Source organism: Suricata suricatta, chromosome 7 (genome assembly GCF_006229205.1).
Source record: "Suricata suricatta isolate VVHF042 chromosome 7, meerkat_22Aug2017_6uvM2_HiC, whole genome shotgun sequence".
NCBI lineage: Eukaryota > Metazoa > Chordata > Mammalia > Carnivora > Herpestidae > Suricata > Suricata suricatta.
In genome coordinates, this window is record NC_043706.1 from 112677685 (window position 1) to 112695395 (window position 17711).

General features: G+C 40.3%; 1 protein-coding gene across 1 annotated transcript in view; it reads left to right on the forward strand.

The window, feature by feature from the left end:
• The window catches only part of TMEM200A (transmembrane protein 200A), a 76882-nt gene extending 61737 nt beyond the window's left edge, over positions 1-15145 (forward strand). The window contains exon 2 of the mRNA XM_029944346.1: positions 12101-15145. Coding sequence (XP_029800206.1) covers positions 12117-13592 — 1476 coding nt within the window. The 5' untranslated portion in view covers positions 12101-12116 and the 3' untranslated portion in view covers positions 13593-15145. The remainder of the gene's footprint in view (positions 1-12100) is intronic.
• The last annotated feature ends 2566 nt before the right edge of the window (positions 15146-17711 follow it).

Sequence of the window (17711 nt, forward strand, 5' to 3'; positions counted from 1 at the left end):
ACTATCACGCTTGCTGCACACAACGTGAACGCTTAGACAAGTCCTCCTAAAGGATGCAGTCATGGCAGTGAAATGGCACAGGGAGGCAGGAACAAAGGGAATGGACACTTAAGCTTTTGAGAGTCATTCCCAGACTTAACACAGAAAAGTACCTTTTTGTCCTCTCGGTGACAACTCCTTAGGGTTTATTTTCTTACACCTCTCCAGCAACGGGTGTAATCAATCCCTCTGTTTATTTTTTGTCAATTAGTACATGAAGTTCTGTCTTTACTTTTGAAATTGCTTTAGTCTGCATTTCTTTCTTTACCGTAGAGTTGCTCTTTTCCTTTGTTAACTGGACATTTGTACTTTTTCCTTCTGTGACTTGACGGTGAATGTCTTTTGTCCATTTTTCTCCTGGATTGCCATCTCTCACAGGAAATTACCAGTGAAGCAAACCATTATAACAGATATTTGAAGCTAAAAATATCTCAGGGATGATCCCCAAATACCCTACCCTTCTAGAAAGCACTATGTGCATGTAAGGTGCTTTTAGAAACATGATTTCATCTTCTGTTGTTTTTAGGTCGAACCTCCCTTGAAATCATTTTTACTGCTAAGCACTCTTCCCAGTTTTTTAAACTATTCCTGAAATCGTATGCAGTTTATCATTCTTCTCAGGTCTCCCCTCTAAACTAATATATTTAGCCAGGATTTGTAGATGACTTGGTAATCCCGGAAAGCCCAGAAAGACAATTCTTGACGTTATAATAATTATTTTTTAACAGAAGAGATGGACAGAAGTAAGGATTTTTAGGAAAATGTATAGAACTGAGTCATGGTTTCAGAGAGCTAACCTTGCATTCATAATCCCGAATTTTCTCCCCCAGGACATGTTTCTCCTCTTCCTCCACTATATCCACCCTTCCTTCTTCCTTCCTTTCCCCTTCCCCTCCTCTCTCCTTTTACTTCCTCCATGCCCCCATCCAGCAGCAGTGCTGGCACAATTGATTTTGTTCCCTGGAATGCTAGGTAAAAACTCTAAAACCTGGCACTGACTGGTGCTTCTTCAGTGGTGAAACAGTTGGCGCTCCCATTAAATCCAGGGGTCAGGCCAGGATGGCCACATCTCCCCTTTGCTTACTTGTTTGCCTTTGCTCTCCAGGTAGTAGATGGTGCAGTGAGTAAAGAACTATTGTAGGGGCATCTGGCTGGCGCTCAGTTGGTTGAGCATTTGACTCTTGATTTTGGCTCAGGTCACGATCTCAGGGTCAGGGGATTGAGCCCCACGTCCTCGATGAGCACAGAGCCTTCTTCTTAAGATTCCTTGATTCCCTCTCTCTTTCCCTCTGCCCCTCCCTTCCCTTCCACACGCACATGTGTACTCTCTCTCTCTCTCTCTCTCTCTCTCTCTCTCCCCCTCAAATATAAAACAACACAACAGAAGAAAATAGCAATTGTAGGTTTACAATTGGGAAAGAGGAAGCAAAAATATATTATCTGGATGATATAATTGTCCTTCAAGGACACCTAAACTGAACTAAAAAAAAATACATATTTTTAAGCAGCTAACAAGTTCAGCAAGGCAGCTTAGTAAATTACTACACACACATGGCAATCACTTGGAGATAGAAATAAGAGTGACAGAAAACATACCAATACACAATAGAAACCCAGTGACCAAATACCCAAGAAGCAAAAATAAATAACAAGAAATGAGACAGATCAGGGGCGCCTGGGTGGCTCTGTCGATTGGGCGTCTGGCTTTGGCTCAGGTCATGATCTCGCGGTGAGTGGCTTCGAGCCCTGCGTCAAGCTCTGCGCTGACAGCTCAGAGCCTGGAGCCTGTCTTCAGATGCTGTGTCTCCCTCTCTTTCTGTCTCTGACCTTCCCCTGTTCATGCTGTCTCTCTCTCTCTCCAAAATAAACTAAAAACATTAAAAAAAAAAAGAAATGAGAAAGATCTATGTTTTTTAAAAAACTATGACATAAAGGAAAACATTTAAATAAAATGTTGTTGTGATATAATAGCATCAGTTCTCCCTGTATTTATGTAGAGATCTAGCATGCTCTCAATAAAAGTGCCGCATTTTTAAAAATCAAATTCTGAAGTTCATGGGAATGTAAAATGTGTAAGAATAGACAAGAAACTTGAATGAGAATCAGATAATCTTATGAGGTATCCAAATATGTGTTACAATATGAATAGTAATCAAGTCAATTTGGATAAGGCAAATTAATAGAGTAATGAAACAGAATGGTCAATCTTAATATTGACCCAAATGCATATGGGATGTGGTATATAGTACAACTATAAGAAATTAATATGCAATGAAAGTAGCCTTTCAAAGCAAGTGAGAAAAGATTTATTACCTGTAAACAACCCTACCTGTATTCTAACACACACACACACACACACACACACACACACACACACATCCATTAGGGAGAAAATTAAAATGTAAGAGAATTAGAACATAAAATTACTGGAAGAAAACATGAGAGATTTTTTAATGTTTGTTTATTTATTTTGAGAAAGAGAGAAAGCACGCATTAGCACAAGTTAGGGGAATAGAGAGCTAGGGAGAGAGAGAATCTCAAGAAGGCTCCATGCTGTTGGCACAGAGCCCAACGTGGAGCTTGAACTCACAGACCTCAAGATTAGGACCGGAGCTGAGATCAAGAGTCAGATGCCTAGAGAAGGACAGAAACCATATGTTTGCACTCATAGGTCTAACAGGAAAAGGGGGAGGGGAAGAGGGAAAGAGAGTTGGGGAGAGAGAGGGACACAAAACCTGAGAGACTGCTGAATACTGAAAACGAACTGAGGGTTGACAGGGAAGAGGGAGGAAAGAGGTGGCAGTGATGGAGGAGGGCACTTGTGGGGAAGAGCACTGGGTGTTGTATGGAAACCAATTTGACAATAAACTATTTAAAAAAAAAAGAGTCAGATGCTTAATTGACTGAGCCACCCAGGCGCCCCTAAAACATGGGAGAATTTTTAACATAATCTTCCATTGAAGATCTTTCTAATGATTCTGTGAAGCCATCAATCAACCTACTCATAAGACTGACAACATACAATTGAGTTTTCTGTTTGATAAAATATACAATAAAAAAAAGTAAAAATATAAGTTAAATGTGTTTGCTAGGCATATCACTACCAGAGATCTGATTCCTTCAATATACGAGGAGATCATATAGATCAATTCTAAGAAACCAAATGAGAAAACATTCTTCCCACTTCTCCTTAAAGAGCTACAAGAAATCCAACAGTCCGCTGACCTCTGGGAAAGAGAAACCAGAGACTTACTCTTCATTTGTATTGCTGGGTTTTTACCTTAAGTACAAGTAACTTCCAAATAGAGGGAGAAGTGTGAGGAGAGAAGGACAGACTGACTAACAAATGCTGTCTTTAAATTGGAAGTCTAACAGATTCATTCTTTTTGTGACTGGTGAGGAGTCTGAAGAGACCTCTCTGAAGAGGCTGCCTTTCATACTTCTTCCTACCTTGTCTAAAGGGCGATCCTACTCAGGTTCCAATTATGGGGAAAAAGAAATTCTCTAGAGGAATTGCTGTAATATGAATTATTTCCTAATATTTTTCGAGGATTTAAAAATGCTTCATGTCAGCCTTGAGCTACCATGGTTTGGAAAACTTTATCAGAAACTTGAGGTACACGGTATGTTACTATGGATTAAAAGATGACGCTGCTAATTGCTAATTTAGATGGTATTTTGCTCTGGTGAGAAACGGTTCCTAATATGCAGTAGAGAAGAAAGTGAGATGTTTGGTGTCCTTAACCATACTGGCCCAGCTGTGTTGCACACAAAACTGGTGGACTTACATAAGATACTGTTAGAAAGTGAAACAAGTAGAATTGGAGCTTACTGCCATGACCCAGCTTTCCTTCTTGTCCCATAAGAAAGTCAACAGTGTGTGTGGGACTCGCCGGGCATTTAAAATCACTGGAAAGGTTATTAATACTTGCTGGAGTCTCACTTTCCAATGTTGTCTCCAAAATGATGGCCGCCATACCCCTAAGTGAAGTTACCGTGTATGTCTTTCTGCAGAAGAGAAATCTGTACACAACGCCCAACTTGTGGTTTTAAACGTCTCAGCTCTTGATCCACGAATATCTCAACTAACTTCCTGCATTTTAATAAATCTGTGGCTTATTTAACATACCTCCTGGACATCAATTTCAAGTTGACTTCCTGCCTGGAAATGCAGTGAACAGGGAGTGTGACAATCATTATAAGAGCTTGTCCAGGGTTGAAGAATTAGCGTGCAAGGCAGGAAGCATATTTCTACGTAGGTGGAAATGAGCTTCTAGTTTTTTCTGTTCCTGTGGAAAATACCTCCCACTGGGTCTCAGCAGAGTTTTTTCTAAACTCTTATTATGGATCTGTTATTTGGCCTCCTGAAGACTTTTGTATTTTGTGAGCTTCATGGCTTTTAGTCCTTGGAGAGCAGCTATTCCCTGTCATGGTTACACAATTCGTAATTGATTTGAGCCCATATTTTATAGTTTGGCTGGCAGGGTTTGAAGGCACCAGTATCAAAGAACATGTATAGATTTCCAGGTGCATTCTCTGTTCCTAGCATTTTTTACATGCGTAGGATGTACTTGACCATAAAATGGTATTTTATATTTAATAACTTGAGTATCCTTTGGCTAATTATAAAAAAAATTCTGTATTTCCCTTTAGTTCTAGCACTCACGCAGATGTAGAATCATACTGAATATTAAGAAACCCTTCTCTCCAAGGCAGACCAGCACAGGACGTCACAGGGCACAAAATCATAGCTTATCCCTCTTGTCACAAAATTAATATTTTGCAATTGTCACTTTTTATCACCTCAATGGCACATTCTCTAGTCCCTGTATCCCCAAGTCCCCTCTGCCTCTTCATTTTCAGTCTGTTTGACGCCCAAGGGTCCCAGTGGAAACAGAACGGTGGTTGCAGAATTGATCAGATACTCATGCATTTGGTTCAACTGCATCACTAAGATAAGTAAAAACATCAGACGACCTGGTTTGGGTTTTCCTCTTTTTTTTTCTTGTCACAAGACATGTCTCCAAATTTGAAGAAATAGAATTAAAAAGAAAGGCATGCTTTATATTCTTCTATAATCCTCACCTGCCTCACAGCTCTTCTTTGCAACTGCCAAATTATTAATGCTTCTGCCACTAAAATACAGTGTGCATTCAGATAAGTTTAGACTCTACATCCGGGTACAAACTTTCAGTCATAATTTTCTCTCCATGTACAGTAAGCCATCATGAATTACTTAACTTCATATATTAAAGGATAATTTGGTTTGCCTAGTGGAGCAATGAAAGAGTTAATAGTACCAAGAATGAAGAGTTAATAACAATAGCTATTATTTATTCAGAATTTACTATAATCAACACTACAGGAAACATGTTATACATATTACTTCATTTTACCCTTAAAATGACCTTATAGTAGACACAGCTAATGTCACTAACCTAGACCTTTGTTTCCAGACACCAAGCTGTGCACCACACTCATTATTGCCTTGGCTATACAACAACCATTACTATTCTCATTTTACAGGTGAGGAAACTGAGGCTCCAAGAAGTTGAGTCAGTTGTTCAATTGTAGCCATTAAGTGGTGTGGAGGGATTCAGGCCCTTCCCACCAGGTGTTCTACATCCAGGGTGGATGCCATGTATTATATGCCATGTATTAAAGAAGGCTTTTACCATTTTACAGATAGTGGAACTGAGATAAAAATTTAAAACAACTCGGGGCGCCTGGGGGACTCAGTTGGTTAAGCGACTGACTTCAGCTCAAGTCATGATCTCACGGTCCATGAATTTGAGCCCCATTTTGGTGTCTGTGCTGAGAGCTCAGAACCTGGAGCCTGCCTCGGATTCCGTGTCTCCCTCTCTCTCTGCCCTCTCCTGCTCGCACTCTGTCTCCCTCTCTCTCTCTCTCAAAAATAAATAAACATTAAAGAAATATTAAAAAAGAAGACGTATTTAAAACAACTTGTCCAAGGTTGCATGGTTATCAGGTTTTAGCGATTCCAGTGTCCATGTGCAAAACCATTATGCTATACATTAAAAAATGATTTCTACTCTATTCTTATTTTTTAAACTTTAATATAATTGAACTATTAGTCAGCCACAGGCATTTTCTCTTCCAACTCTGGTAAAGATATGGATTAAAAATCCGACTCTGAAAGTTTTAAATGTCTCTATTGGGAAGAAAGTCCTAAAACTGTTCTAGCTTGAACAGAAAATATTTCCATCTGTCACATTTGTGGATACCACGTGGGGTTTTTATATAATGTTTTTGTTTGGTCCTGAAGGCACAGATTAATTTTTGCTTCCTTTTGGCAGATAGCCTCAGATTCTGGTGAATTTTTAAACCTTGAGCTAAGAATAAAAATTCAAATATATAAGTAAGCCAGTATCAAATATATATGGGATAATAAGCACACTTCGGCTGAGAAGATGAAGAAAAACCATAGGGCTCAGACCCTGAAACAGTGAGGAACAAAAATGAATTAGAATCTGTGTGCATGGCAAATTTCTACCCACACATTAAGCGTCCACTCTGCTTAGTGTAGTGGGGGGTCTTGGGACTCGTCTACAGACAGTGTGGAAGAGCATTCCTCAGTAGAATGCCATCATAACAATTAGCTCATCTTAGTTTTTTAAGCTTACTTATTTATTTTGAGAGAAAGAGGGAGAGATAGAGGGGTGAGAGAGAGAGGAAAAAAAAGCAAATGAAAAGGGGAGGTGCTGAGAAAGGGAGTCAGAGAATCCTAAGCAGACTCCACACTGTCAGGGCAGAGCCCAGTGCAGGGCTGGAACCCACGAACCATGAGATCATGACCTCAGCCGAAATCAAGAGAAGGACACTTAACCGACTGGGCCACCCAGGCTCCCCTAGTTCATTTCCTTTTAAATACATACTTGATGGCTTTCTGGCTTGACTCCACGCTCCTTGAAATCAGAGACCAAATGTTACTGACTTGGCATCCCTGATCTCTGGCACATTTCAGTAATATCCAACATTCATCAAGTGAGTTCATAGTCAACAGATAAACTTGCTGAATAGTTGTCACATTCCTGACACTCTGTGAGGCACTGGGATAGCATGAGATCAATAGGAAAAGGAATATTTTACCAAGAATGGACATTGGAGTGGGAGTCTGAAACCGTGAATTCCAATCTTATTTTTTCTGCTAATTCATTGTTAGGCTTTAGACAGCATTCCTGGTCCTTAGTTGGTTAAAAGGTTGTCTGATTCAAAGACTTCTAAGAGGCACCTGGCTGGCTTAGTCAATAGAGCATTCCACTCTTAGTCTCAGGATTGTGAGTTCAGGTCCCACACCGGGGGGTGGAGACTACATAAAATAAAGTAAATAAAACAAAATAAAGTAAATAAAATAAAATAAAATAAAATAAAACAATGACTTCCAAAGTCTCTCCGACTCTGCAAGTATACTTACTTAGCATCGTCTCAGATGTAAGTGTGTGCATGCATCTACCGTATCTGAGGTGTGGGAGGCTCACACTGCGGTCAGAACAGTAGGTCAGTGTGGTCAGAGAGGACATAAGAGTACAAGAAAATGCTTTCATGAGGATGTGAATCCTAAGAGTGGATGAATGCCATGGAGAGCGATCTACAATGTGCATAAGCTTGTGAAATGGGCAAAGGACAACAAAGCTTTTACGGTGATTGCCAGAGCAAGAATAGGAGAGCTTAAGCCTGACGGTGAGACATGATGGTATAGTGTTAATAGATGACGCACCAAGTGGGAACCTGCTCAGTGAAGGAGAAAGAGCTTTGAGCCGAGGGGGTAGAATAAACATGGCCCAGAGGAAGGGTGAGCCCCAGGCCGGCAAGGAGACGAGAAGAGAGTGCGTGAGTGATTGCAGGAGTCTACATTTGCACTGCAAAAGGGAACCACTGAGATTGAATTCCTGCTGTTGATTTTTGAGATCCATGATGAGTGGGTAAGATGGTGAAGGCCGGAGACAGCTCGGCGGGAACCTGGGTTGCACAGTGAGGAAGAAGGCGTGTGGTGTAAGTTATAAGCTGATCATCTTCATAGCTGTTGTTAGCAACCTTGTGGCTGATTTTATGAACACTGGGAATGGGAAACAGGCTGATTAATATGGAGCTAAAAGTTAACCCAAATGAATTCTTTTAATTTTTAGTTGTCAGCAGATGGTTATATTTATACCTGTCATTTTGACTTCTGGCAAAATCATGATATCTTTTTGGAGAATATGGAAGGTGAGTGTGACTGACTCTCTAGTTCAGTTTATTTGTAACTCGTCAAACGGCCTTCTCAGAAAGATAGTGGCTGATCATTATATTCTTCAGGCCCAAAAGCATATTTTGAGTCTGATACTGAAACTGCAATACTGGGTATCATTGTTTACTAATGACCTGAGGGAATATCTACACAGGGCCTTCTTCAAGTTCCGAAAGTTAGGTTAAGTTGTGGATCCAGAGAGACTGGGAGGCACAAACTCTGGGCCCAGGTTATCAGAATGGAATTCAGTGTCATAGTGAAATTTTTCACTGGGATCTTTGAGTTAGTAAGTCCCAGCCCTGCCCTGGGAGGGTAGAGATCACATATACCGTGATCAAAGTGTGGGATGGAGGGGATGTAACTTTAAAACATAAATTTAAAAAATAGATTTAGGCTACTTTTGCCAAGATGGAACACCGTAGGTGACTTTGCAGTTTGGGGGTTTGGAGACCTGTGCATTTTTCCATCGAGGTTTACAGGTCCCGAGGCTTCTTACTGCAAAACTCCCATTAGCATCTTTAGGCTCTTCCCAGTATTCATCCCTAGTACTGCTTCTGCCTGGAGACTGATTGTCCTAAGATTGTACCAACAGTGTTTGTGTCTTACTCCAACCCTATTGCCTATGAATGTAATATTGAAGCACTTGGGAATGATGTTTTGATGTTTGCTCCCTTCCAAGTCCTGGCCTTCCCCTTCCTCTCAAGATATACCTGGTTTCCTCCCTCAGTGCTGAGCTGTGTGCTCGGGACAAGCCTGGGCTCTGTGCTCCAGCCTTGCTTTCTCTTGATCTGACCTGAAATGTAACGAAAATTAGAATGCTGTGACCCGCAGGTAGCCGCAGTAATGGTCCTCCATGATAGAGACGTTCATGCTGGGGTGTTAATTCTGCTCTATGGGGATAGACTAGCGCCTTCACTGGGATTCAAGCTCTTTGAGGCAGTGGCTATGTTTAAGCACCTCTGCCTTACTGTCGGGTCACTTTGGAACCCAGTTATTACAGAAGCTCGCTAACGGAGGGCATTGGCTCCCAACCTGAGCTTCAGATCCTTGAGAGTCATGGAACCCTTGTCTGAGCCTGGCCAGGGCAGCCTGGCTGAAGAAACTACGGGATCCTTCCATTTGCTCTGTTTTCACACTTAGACTGCCCTTGCTTTTTCCTCCTGTCTAGCCTGACCTGCTTGCTTTCTCACAAAGCCCACTCACTGTCGTTCTTTTCTTCCTTCCTGTCCTCATCAATCTTCCTCAAATCCGATTTTCCCTTCCAGCCTCCTCTCCTCTGTCAGCTTCAGGAATGGAGAGTGGCAATGCTCGCAGAAATATTTTCACAAATGGAGGTGGACACGGACTCTGTATGGAATAGTCATTCGCGGTAGCTGCCTTCAAACTGGATGAAAGCCTTTGCCCTTATTTTCATTCTCTTCACAAGGATTTCAAATTAAATCCTTATCCTGCCACATGGAAATAACTGAGTTAGATGGCTGCTGTCTAATCAAAGTATTTTATTCAAACATTTGTAGCTGTTTAGGGATCAAGGAAACACAGGTTGACACTAAGCTCCGTGGTAGCCAAGGTTTGGGAGAAGTATGTATACTGTGATGAATTTCATAGACTCGTGCTATGGGTTATAGTATAGTTTGTTCTTTCAACACTGAACTATTTTAATCCTGGTTATGATTCCAACGCAGGCTGGGTTCACTCACCAGCCTGTTCAGCTAGCTAAAAGTGTAGATACCATCCACAACCCTGGTTATTTAGACACAATTCAGACATCATAAATAGCAATTCCAAAGGGGTGCTTGATTTCACAAGATGAGATTTCATGTGGTGAAGAAACCCTCTCAGAAGTTTTCCAGAGACCTTGTGAGTCCTAAAATATCCTGTTTCCTACCAGCCAGATCTGGCAGCTTGAGAGCTATTCTTACAAATAATGACAAATATTTTACCAACTCACAACATGTTGCTTTTTGTTTTGGTATTAATTTTGTTTGTTCATATTCTTAACTAGGAAAGTTAGTACAATAGTGTGATGGTCAGCCCACAAATCTCGGGAAGAGAATTACTCTCTTGAAAACATAAGCAAATATTTCTTAGACACCGGCTGTTATATTATATTGAATGTTTTTGGTAATGGAATATGAATTGAACAGGATATTTGACCACAAGAAGTGAAAGAACAGGGAAGTTATAATATAGCAATTGCTATAGAATACTTGCTAAAATGTCTGAGAAATGGCTCGTGTGGGATTTGCTGAGTCAGTCAGAGAGGACTTTCTAAAGGAAGTAGGATGCAAGTTTCATGACTAGCCAGAGGTGAATATGTGAAATGTGGCATGGAGTACAAGGGGGAATCTAGATAAATGAAACATTATTCACCAAGTCCCAGAAATAGTATCCTATGAATTACAGAGAATATTGTTGCATTTTAGTTTTATGTAAATGAAAGGGAGCAATTAGAAATAAAGTTAAATCCCATAGGACTGAAATCCAAGATTTAACTCTGGTAGGTGATGGGGAATGTTGTATCCATTATTCCACTCCTTAAACAACTTTAGAGTTGTGTTTGAGGATAATTAATCGGATAATTAGCATAGCAGTTCGACTGTGGAGGAAGAGAAATCAGGAGTTTGGAAGACTGGCTGGGAGATTATGGTCTAGTAAGAGTAACTTAGAGCTGCCCCGGGCTGGGAAGGTAGGATTTGAATGGAGAAAAGAGTTCACAGACATCGGGCAGTGAATATTTCTAGGATTTAAAACCTGACTGGAAGGTGAGAGGAAGAAGAAATGGAAGAGTTAAAGATGCTTATAAAGAGTCAAACCTGGGAAGTGACCCCATTAAAGAAGTCAGACACGGCAAGCTATACTGGTGGAAGGGGAGCTCAGCTTTGCTAGCGGTGCATGAATGTACATGTGTTCCCCAGTGGAGAGTCGGAGCTATGAAATGGGAACTCAGGCTAGAGTCTGAAATACAGGCTTGGGATTCATTAGCACATAGGTAATGGTGGCAGGCGTAGCAGTGGATATGAATGCCACATAAGGGTATAAAGAGAAGATGGCCAAGGATACGCCTCTCGGGGGAAGGTGGTCTTCTTGTAGGTGAGGGAAGATGAGCCAAAATTAAAATAATGAGCGAGGTCAGGGAAGAGCCAGACTTAGGATCATAAGAGACTGGGTAAGAGAGGGTTTCAAGGAAGGAGGGGTCAGCAGTGTCCATGGAAACAGAGAAATAAGGAAGTTGAGAATGGAGAGGGAGAAATTAAATGTGGTACTTAAGAGTTCATTGGTGACTCACAAGAGTAGATTGTGAAACTGTGAGTTGCTGGAATGTATTTTCTTTATAAGTCTAGGGTTTGATGGTTTGGGGCCTATTAAGTGTTTTGAAGTTTCCATAGCCTTAAAATAACACAGATAACGAAGGATGGGGTGTGTGTGTGTGTGTGTGTGTGTGTGTGTGTGTGTGTGTGTGAGAGAGAGAGAGAGAGAGAGAGAGAGAGAGAGAGAGAAAGAAAGAGAGCGAGCTTGTGACCAGGGGACTGCTTTATATAATAAGTGGCAAAGTTATTTAAGTAAAATATACCCTGAGCTCACATTTCATTAATAATAGAAACACTAATTCAGCCAAAAAAAAAAAAAAAGATGTCTCCAGAACTTTACATTATTCAGTAAATAAACTTCTCCCCAAACTATGTCAATTAAAAAGATATCCTTCTGACCCTTTTCATTATATGAAACAACAACAGCACACATATATAAATTGTTGACGTGAGAAGCATGCCCCAGAACTATTAGATTATCATCTTTTTCCCTTCTTTTCAGAACAACAGACTGAGCTATGATAGCAACCGGCGGAGTGATAACTGGCCTGGCCGCCTTGAAAAGGCAAGACTCTGCCAGATCTCAGCATCACGTCAGCCTCAGCCCGTCGCCTACTGCCCAGGAGAAGAAACCAGTCCGGCGTCGGCCACAGGCCGATGTCGTGGTCGTTCGAGGCAAAATCCGGCTTTATTCCCCATCCGGTTTCTTCCTCATTCTGGGGGTGCTCATCTCCATTGTAGGAATCGCAATGGCAGTCCTTGGCTATTGGCCTCAGAAAGAACATTTTATTGATGCCGAGACGACACTGTCAACTAACGAAACTCAGGTCATTCGGAACCAAGGCGGTGTGGTGGTTCGCTTCTTTGAGCAACATTTGCATTCTGACAAAATGAAGATGCTCGGCCCTTTCACAATGGGGATTGGCATCTTCATTTTCATTTGTGCAAATGCCATTCTTCATGAGAACCGTGACAAAGAAACCAAAATCATACACATGAGGGATATCTATTCCACAGTCATCGACATCCACACGCTTAGAATCAAGGAGCAAAAGCATATGAATGGCGTCTACACTGGTTTGATGGGAGACACGGAAGTAAAACAGAATGGGAGCTCCTGTGCCTCGAGACTGGCAGCAAATACTGTTGCCTCTTTCTCAGGTTTTAGGAGCAGTTTTCGCATGGACAGCTCTGTCGAGGAGGATGAGCTGGCACTAAACGAAAATAAGGGTTTGGGGCATCTTATGCCACCTTTGCTTTCTGACAGCTCTGTCTCTGTCTTTGGCCTCTATCCACCTCCTTCCAAAACAACTGATGATAAGACCAATGGCCCTAAGAAATGTGAAACCAAATCAATTGTGTCATCGTCCATCAGTGCTTTCACATTGCCTGTGATCAAACTGAATAACTGTGTTATTGATGAGCCCAGTATAGATAACATCACCGAGGATGCTGAGAACCTCAAAAGCAGGTCAAGGAATTTGTCGATGGATTCCCTCGTAGTCCCTTTGCCCAATGCCAGTGAGCCCTTCCAGCCAGTCAGCACGGTGTTCCCCAGGAACCATTCCATCGGGGAGTCGCTGTCGAGCCAGTACAAGTCCTCTGTGGCCCTTGGACCTGGGGCTGGACAGCTCTTGTCTCCTGGGGCTGCTAGAAGACAATTTGGGTCCAACACATCTTTACATTTGCTCTCGTCACATTCAAAATCCTTAGACTTAGACCGGGGTCCCTCCACACTAACTGTTCAGGCAGAGCAACGAAAACACCCAAGTTGGCCTCGATTGGATCGGAGCAACAGCAAAGGATATATGAAACTAGAGAATAAAGAGGACCCGATGGAGAGGCTGCTTGTACCCCAAGCTGCAATCAAAAAAGACTTTACCAATAAGGAGAAGCTTCTTATGATTTCAAGATCTCACAATAATTTGAGTTTTGAACATGATGAGTTTTTGAGTAACAACCTAAAGCGGGGAACTTCTGAAACAAGATTTTAATGTTCAGAAATATATCATTTTACAAGGCTATATATTTTAAAACTATTTTCACCAGTATTTCCTTGTTAAAGTATTGGCTAAAAGCCTTTTTAATCAAATGGTTTTGTAGTGTGTTCGACCTGGTTGTTTAATTCTGTGCTGGAGATGGTCATATGTTTGGGTTACTTATGATTGTGGTACTTTCTATTATCACACATGATTTTACATTTTCCATTCCTTTGAAAACTTTATCTCTTTTATTAATATGAATACAGAACACTTCCACCTGAATTAAAGTCCCTTTCTTTACTTTCAAGTTCTATCATTGATGGTCATATACATAGAATGAAGTGTCCAGTTTGGAAAAGGTAAGGTACCAAAGTGTGGACTGGAAGTACCAAATTTAGGCCCAAGATGCAATATATACTTCTAAATGAGCATGCGTGCAAATCTTAGGTGTGACTTTCTAAATAATTGCTTTTTTACAAAATTGGTTAAATTATCTAAAAGGAAAATGATCTGGTTTCTGGTGAAATCAGTTTAGTTCTACTTGAGCTAATTGACAGGAATTGTTGAAGTTGGTTATGATCAGTTCCCTGAGCTCTAGGTAGGTAGTATCTTTTTTTCAGCATTAGTTCTATTTTAGTGATATTTTATCAAGAAACTATGTATTCAAACACCATGGCTGAGAAGGCCAGGGATTTGTAGGGGTAAATACCAAAATGCTAATAGCTATAACTTTAGATATTCAGAATCAACATTTCTTTGCAACTAACTTGAAAAAGGAATGAACCAATTAGTTGTAGAAATGCTATCTTGAAATAATTAGCTACATTAAGAAAATGTTGACTAAGCACCAAAAATAACTATGGGTTAGTTAATGCTAGCTTGTCTTCAGTACCCTTTCTAGCCATCTCTTTTATCATTCAACATACCTTCATTCACACATCCTCACTTCCCCTCAATATTTTTTAGATCCTGTTATCTGGAAAATAATCAGCTAGCCCTGACATTTCTTTTTATCTTTGCATCTCACTAGCTTGGTGATTCAAGAAAATCTAGTCCTTGACCAATTGCTTTGAAATTTACCTTGTGCAAGAAAGCCTTATGATAACCCCAAAGATTTTCTTAGGGTGTAAGACATTTTGGGGGTTTTGGTTCTCAGTTATTGAAGGTAATAATATTGAAATGGATGTTTCCATTAGAAAATATTCATGTTTTCCATTAAGGTAACATATGACTAAGAATTGTTTAATGGAATACTCAGGAAATTTTACAGGTTTTTCCCAATGCCTAAATGTCTCTGGGCAACAGTATTGCAGTTGTTGTGGGAGTGGAGAAAGAGCATACATTTCTGTTTGTAGCTCCCCACCATTCCACCTTGTGTTGGGATCACGAGCTTCCCTGAGTTTGAGTCAGTGTTACTTGTTAGAACACCAAGCCTGTGTATTGTAATAGAGTGGGCTCAATATTTTACCACCAAGCATTTAATAAATTTCTGTTCTTAATAGAAATTTGTGTTCTTCCTACATTTGCTACAGCTTTTAAAATAAAATGTATAATTCTGTTAAAAATTTTGTTTTTGAATTTTCAAAATATCTTCCAGTGAAGACACCTTTAGTATATGTATTGTGTTCTGTGTCTTTCTTATTATGCTTCCATTAGATTGAAGAGCTAGGCCTATCCACCTATTGAATTAGGCTATTTTCATATTTGTTCTCTTCATGCAATGATTAATTTTTTGAGTCAACTTGACTGGACTGAGGGATTCCTAGATTTCTAGGTGTGTTTGTGAGGGTATTTTCAGAAAAGATTCGCATTTGAATCAGAGCCAACTAGGTAAAGAAGACCACCAGTGTAGGTGGATATTATCTACTCTGTTGAGGAATTGATAGAACAAAAAAAAGGAAGGGCAAATCTGTTTTCTGGGTTTGAGCTGGGACATCTATCTTCTCCTGCCCTCAGACATCAGCACTCCTGCTCCTTGAGCCTTTGAACTTAGAGGTTTATACCATTGACTCCCCTGGTTCTTAGGCCTTCAGTTTGGACTGGAACTATGCCACCAGATCTCCTGGGCCTCTATAGTTTGCAGATGGAAGATTGTGGGATTTCTGGTCCTCCACAATTATGTGAGCTTATGTTTGATAAGAAACCTCCTTTCGTGTATCTATATCTATCTGTCTATCATCTATCTACCTATATATCTATCTATCATCTATCTATATCTTATTGTTCAATTTTTCTGGAGAACCCTGACTAATACACTTAGGATCATTTTCACTTAATATTTCATTGGCTTTCAGGAAAATAACCAGAAATATAGCACCTAGCATATGTCAGTGATAACTTCCAGGTTTGAAAACAGTGGCTCTAAACACTCCTGATGTGACAAATGACTAAAACCATGTAATTTGCTCAGTTTCTCCCTGAAAGAGCTGTAGCAATTTGAAGAAGATTAAACAGCATGGGTCTTGGAGAATCCAAATAAAGAATCAAAGCAGTGATTCCTGATCAAGTCTTCTTTCCATCAAAATCCCTGAGTAGTTTATTTCCCAAACTAGTCAATTTTATTAACTTACTTTTTATTAATCAGACACATGTTGCTACTTAAAGCCTCAGATGAATATGAGACAGTAGATGTGGCCATATTGACTTGATACAATCCTACCCAAAAGCAATGAAACTTGGAATTTTAGTTAGAGTGCATTTTATATGTTTCCTTTAGGCTTTTATAAATATTGAAAATTACTTAGGAACTCTCATTTCTTCCTCTGGGAAATTTCAGGTCTCTGGCTGTGAGCTAACTCCCGAAAGAGTTTCTAAGACCTGTGGCCAATCTGAGATGTATTAGTTTGCTCAGGCTGCCATCACAGAATACCACAAATTGGATCACTTCAATAATAGAAATTTATTGTCTCACAGATATGGAGGCTAGAAGTCCAAGATCAAGGTGTCTGGTTTCTCCTGAGGCCTATTTCTTTGGCTAATAGAAAGCCATCTTTTCACTAAGGCCTCCCATGACCCGTCCTCTGTGTCGCTCTTTTTAGAAGCATACCAGGCATATTGGATTAGGGCTTTTCCCTATGGGCCTTATCTCACCTTAATGACCTTTTTAAAAGGCCTACCTACCTCAAAATATGATTCCATTCTGAGGTGCAAGGGGTTAGGACTTCAACATATGGATTTGGAGGGGAACACAAATACCAAGCGGCGACCCTTTGAGAAGTAGGGGAGCTGAGTGAATGCTCTTAGCCTAAAATAGGCTAGAAAAACACAATATGCCCCCAATGGCTTTCCCACCCCAGCTGTGTAGCATTGAGAAAATCAATCTCTCAATTTCACTTAATTCTATTTTAATTAATTTCTTATTTCAAGTCTTAGATTCCTCAACTGTCTTATTTTAATCCATTCAGCTTGTATATTTTGTTACAGCAGCCATGGGACACTAATACATTCTCCAAAGCCAGAGGAGCTTTTTCAAAGAAGTGAACCAGTTGTCAGCAGACTAAGAAGCAGAGTGAAAGGCATGCAAAGCAGGTGATGCAAAGCAGGATGTATGATCAACTTTAAATTTACTTAACATTGATAATGTAAGTACAACAACTTAGGGAAAAGAGATGGAGCTTCCTTGAAGCAGGAAATATTGACTTTGATAGATAATAAAAAACATAGGTGGTCAACAGACACATAAAAACATGTTCAACATCACTATCAGGGAAATGCAAATCAAAACCACAATGAGATACCATATTGCATCTGTCAGATTGGCTATTATCAAAAAGACAAGGAATAACCAATGTTGGTGAGGAAGTGGAGAAAAGAGAACCCTTGTGTACTGTTAGTGGGAATATAAATTGGTGCAGCTGCCATAGAAAACAATATGGAGATTCCTCAAAAAGCTAAAAATGGAAGGTCCATACAATCTAGTCATTCCACTTCTGGGTATTTACCTGAGAAAAATGAAAACACTAATTCAAAAAGATATATGCACCTCTATGTATTGCAACATTATTCATAGTAGCCAAGATATGGAAGCAACTTAAATGTCCATCAGTAGATGAATGGATAAAGAAGATGTGGGATATAGGGGCACCTGGGTGGCTCAGTTGGTTAAGCCTTCGACTTTGGCTCAGGTCAAAT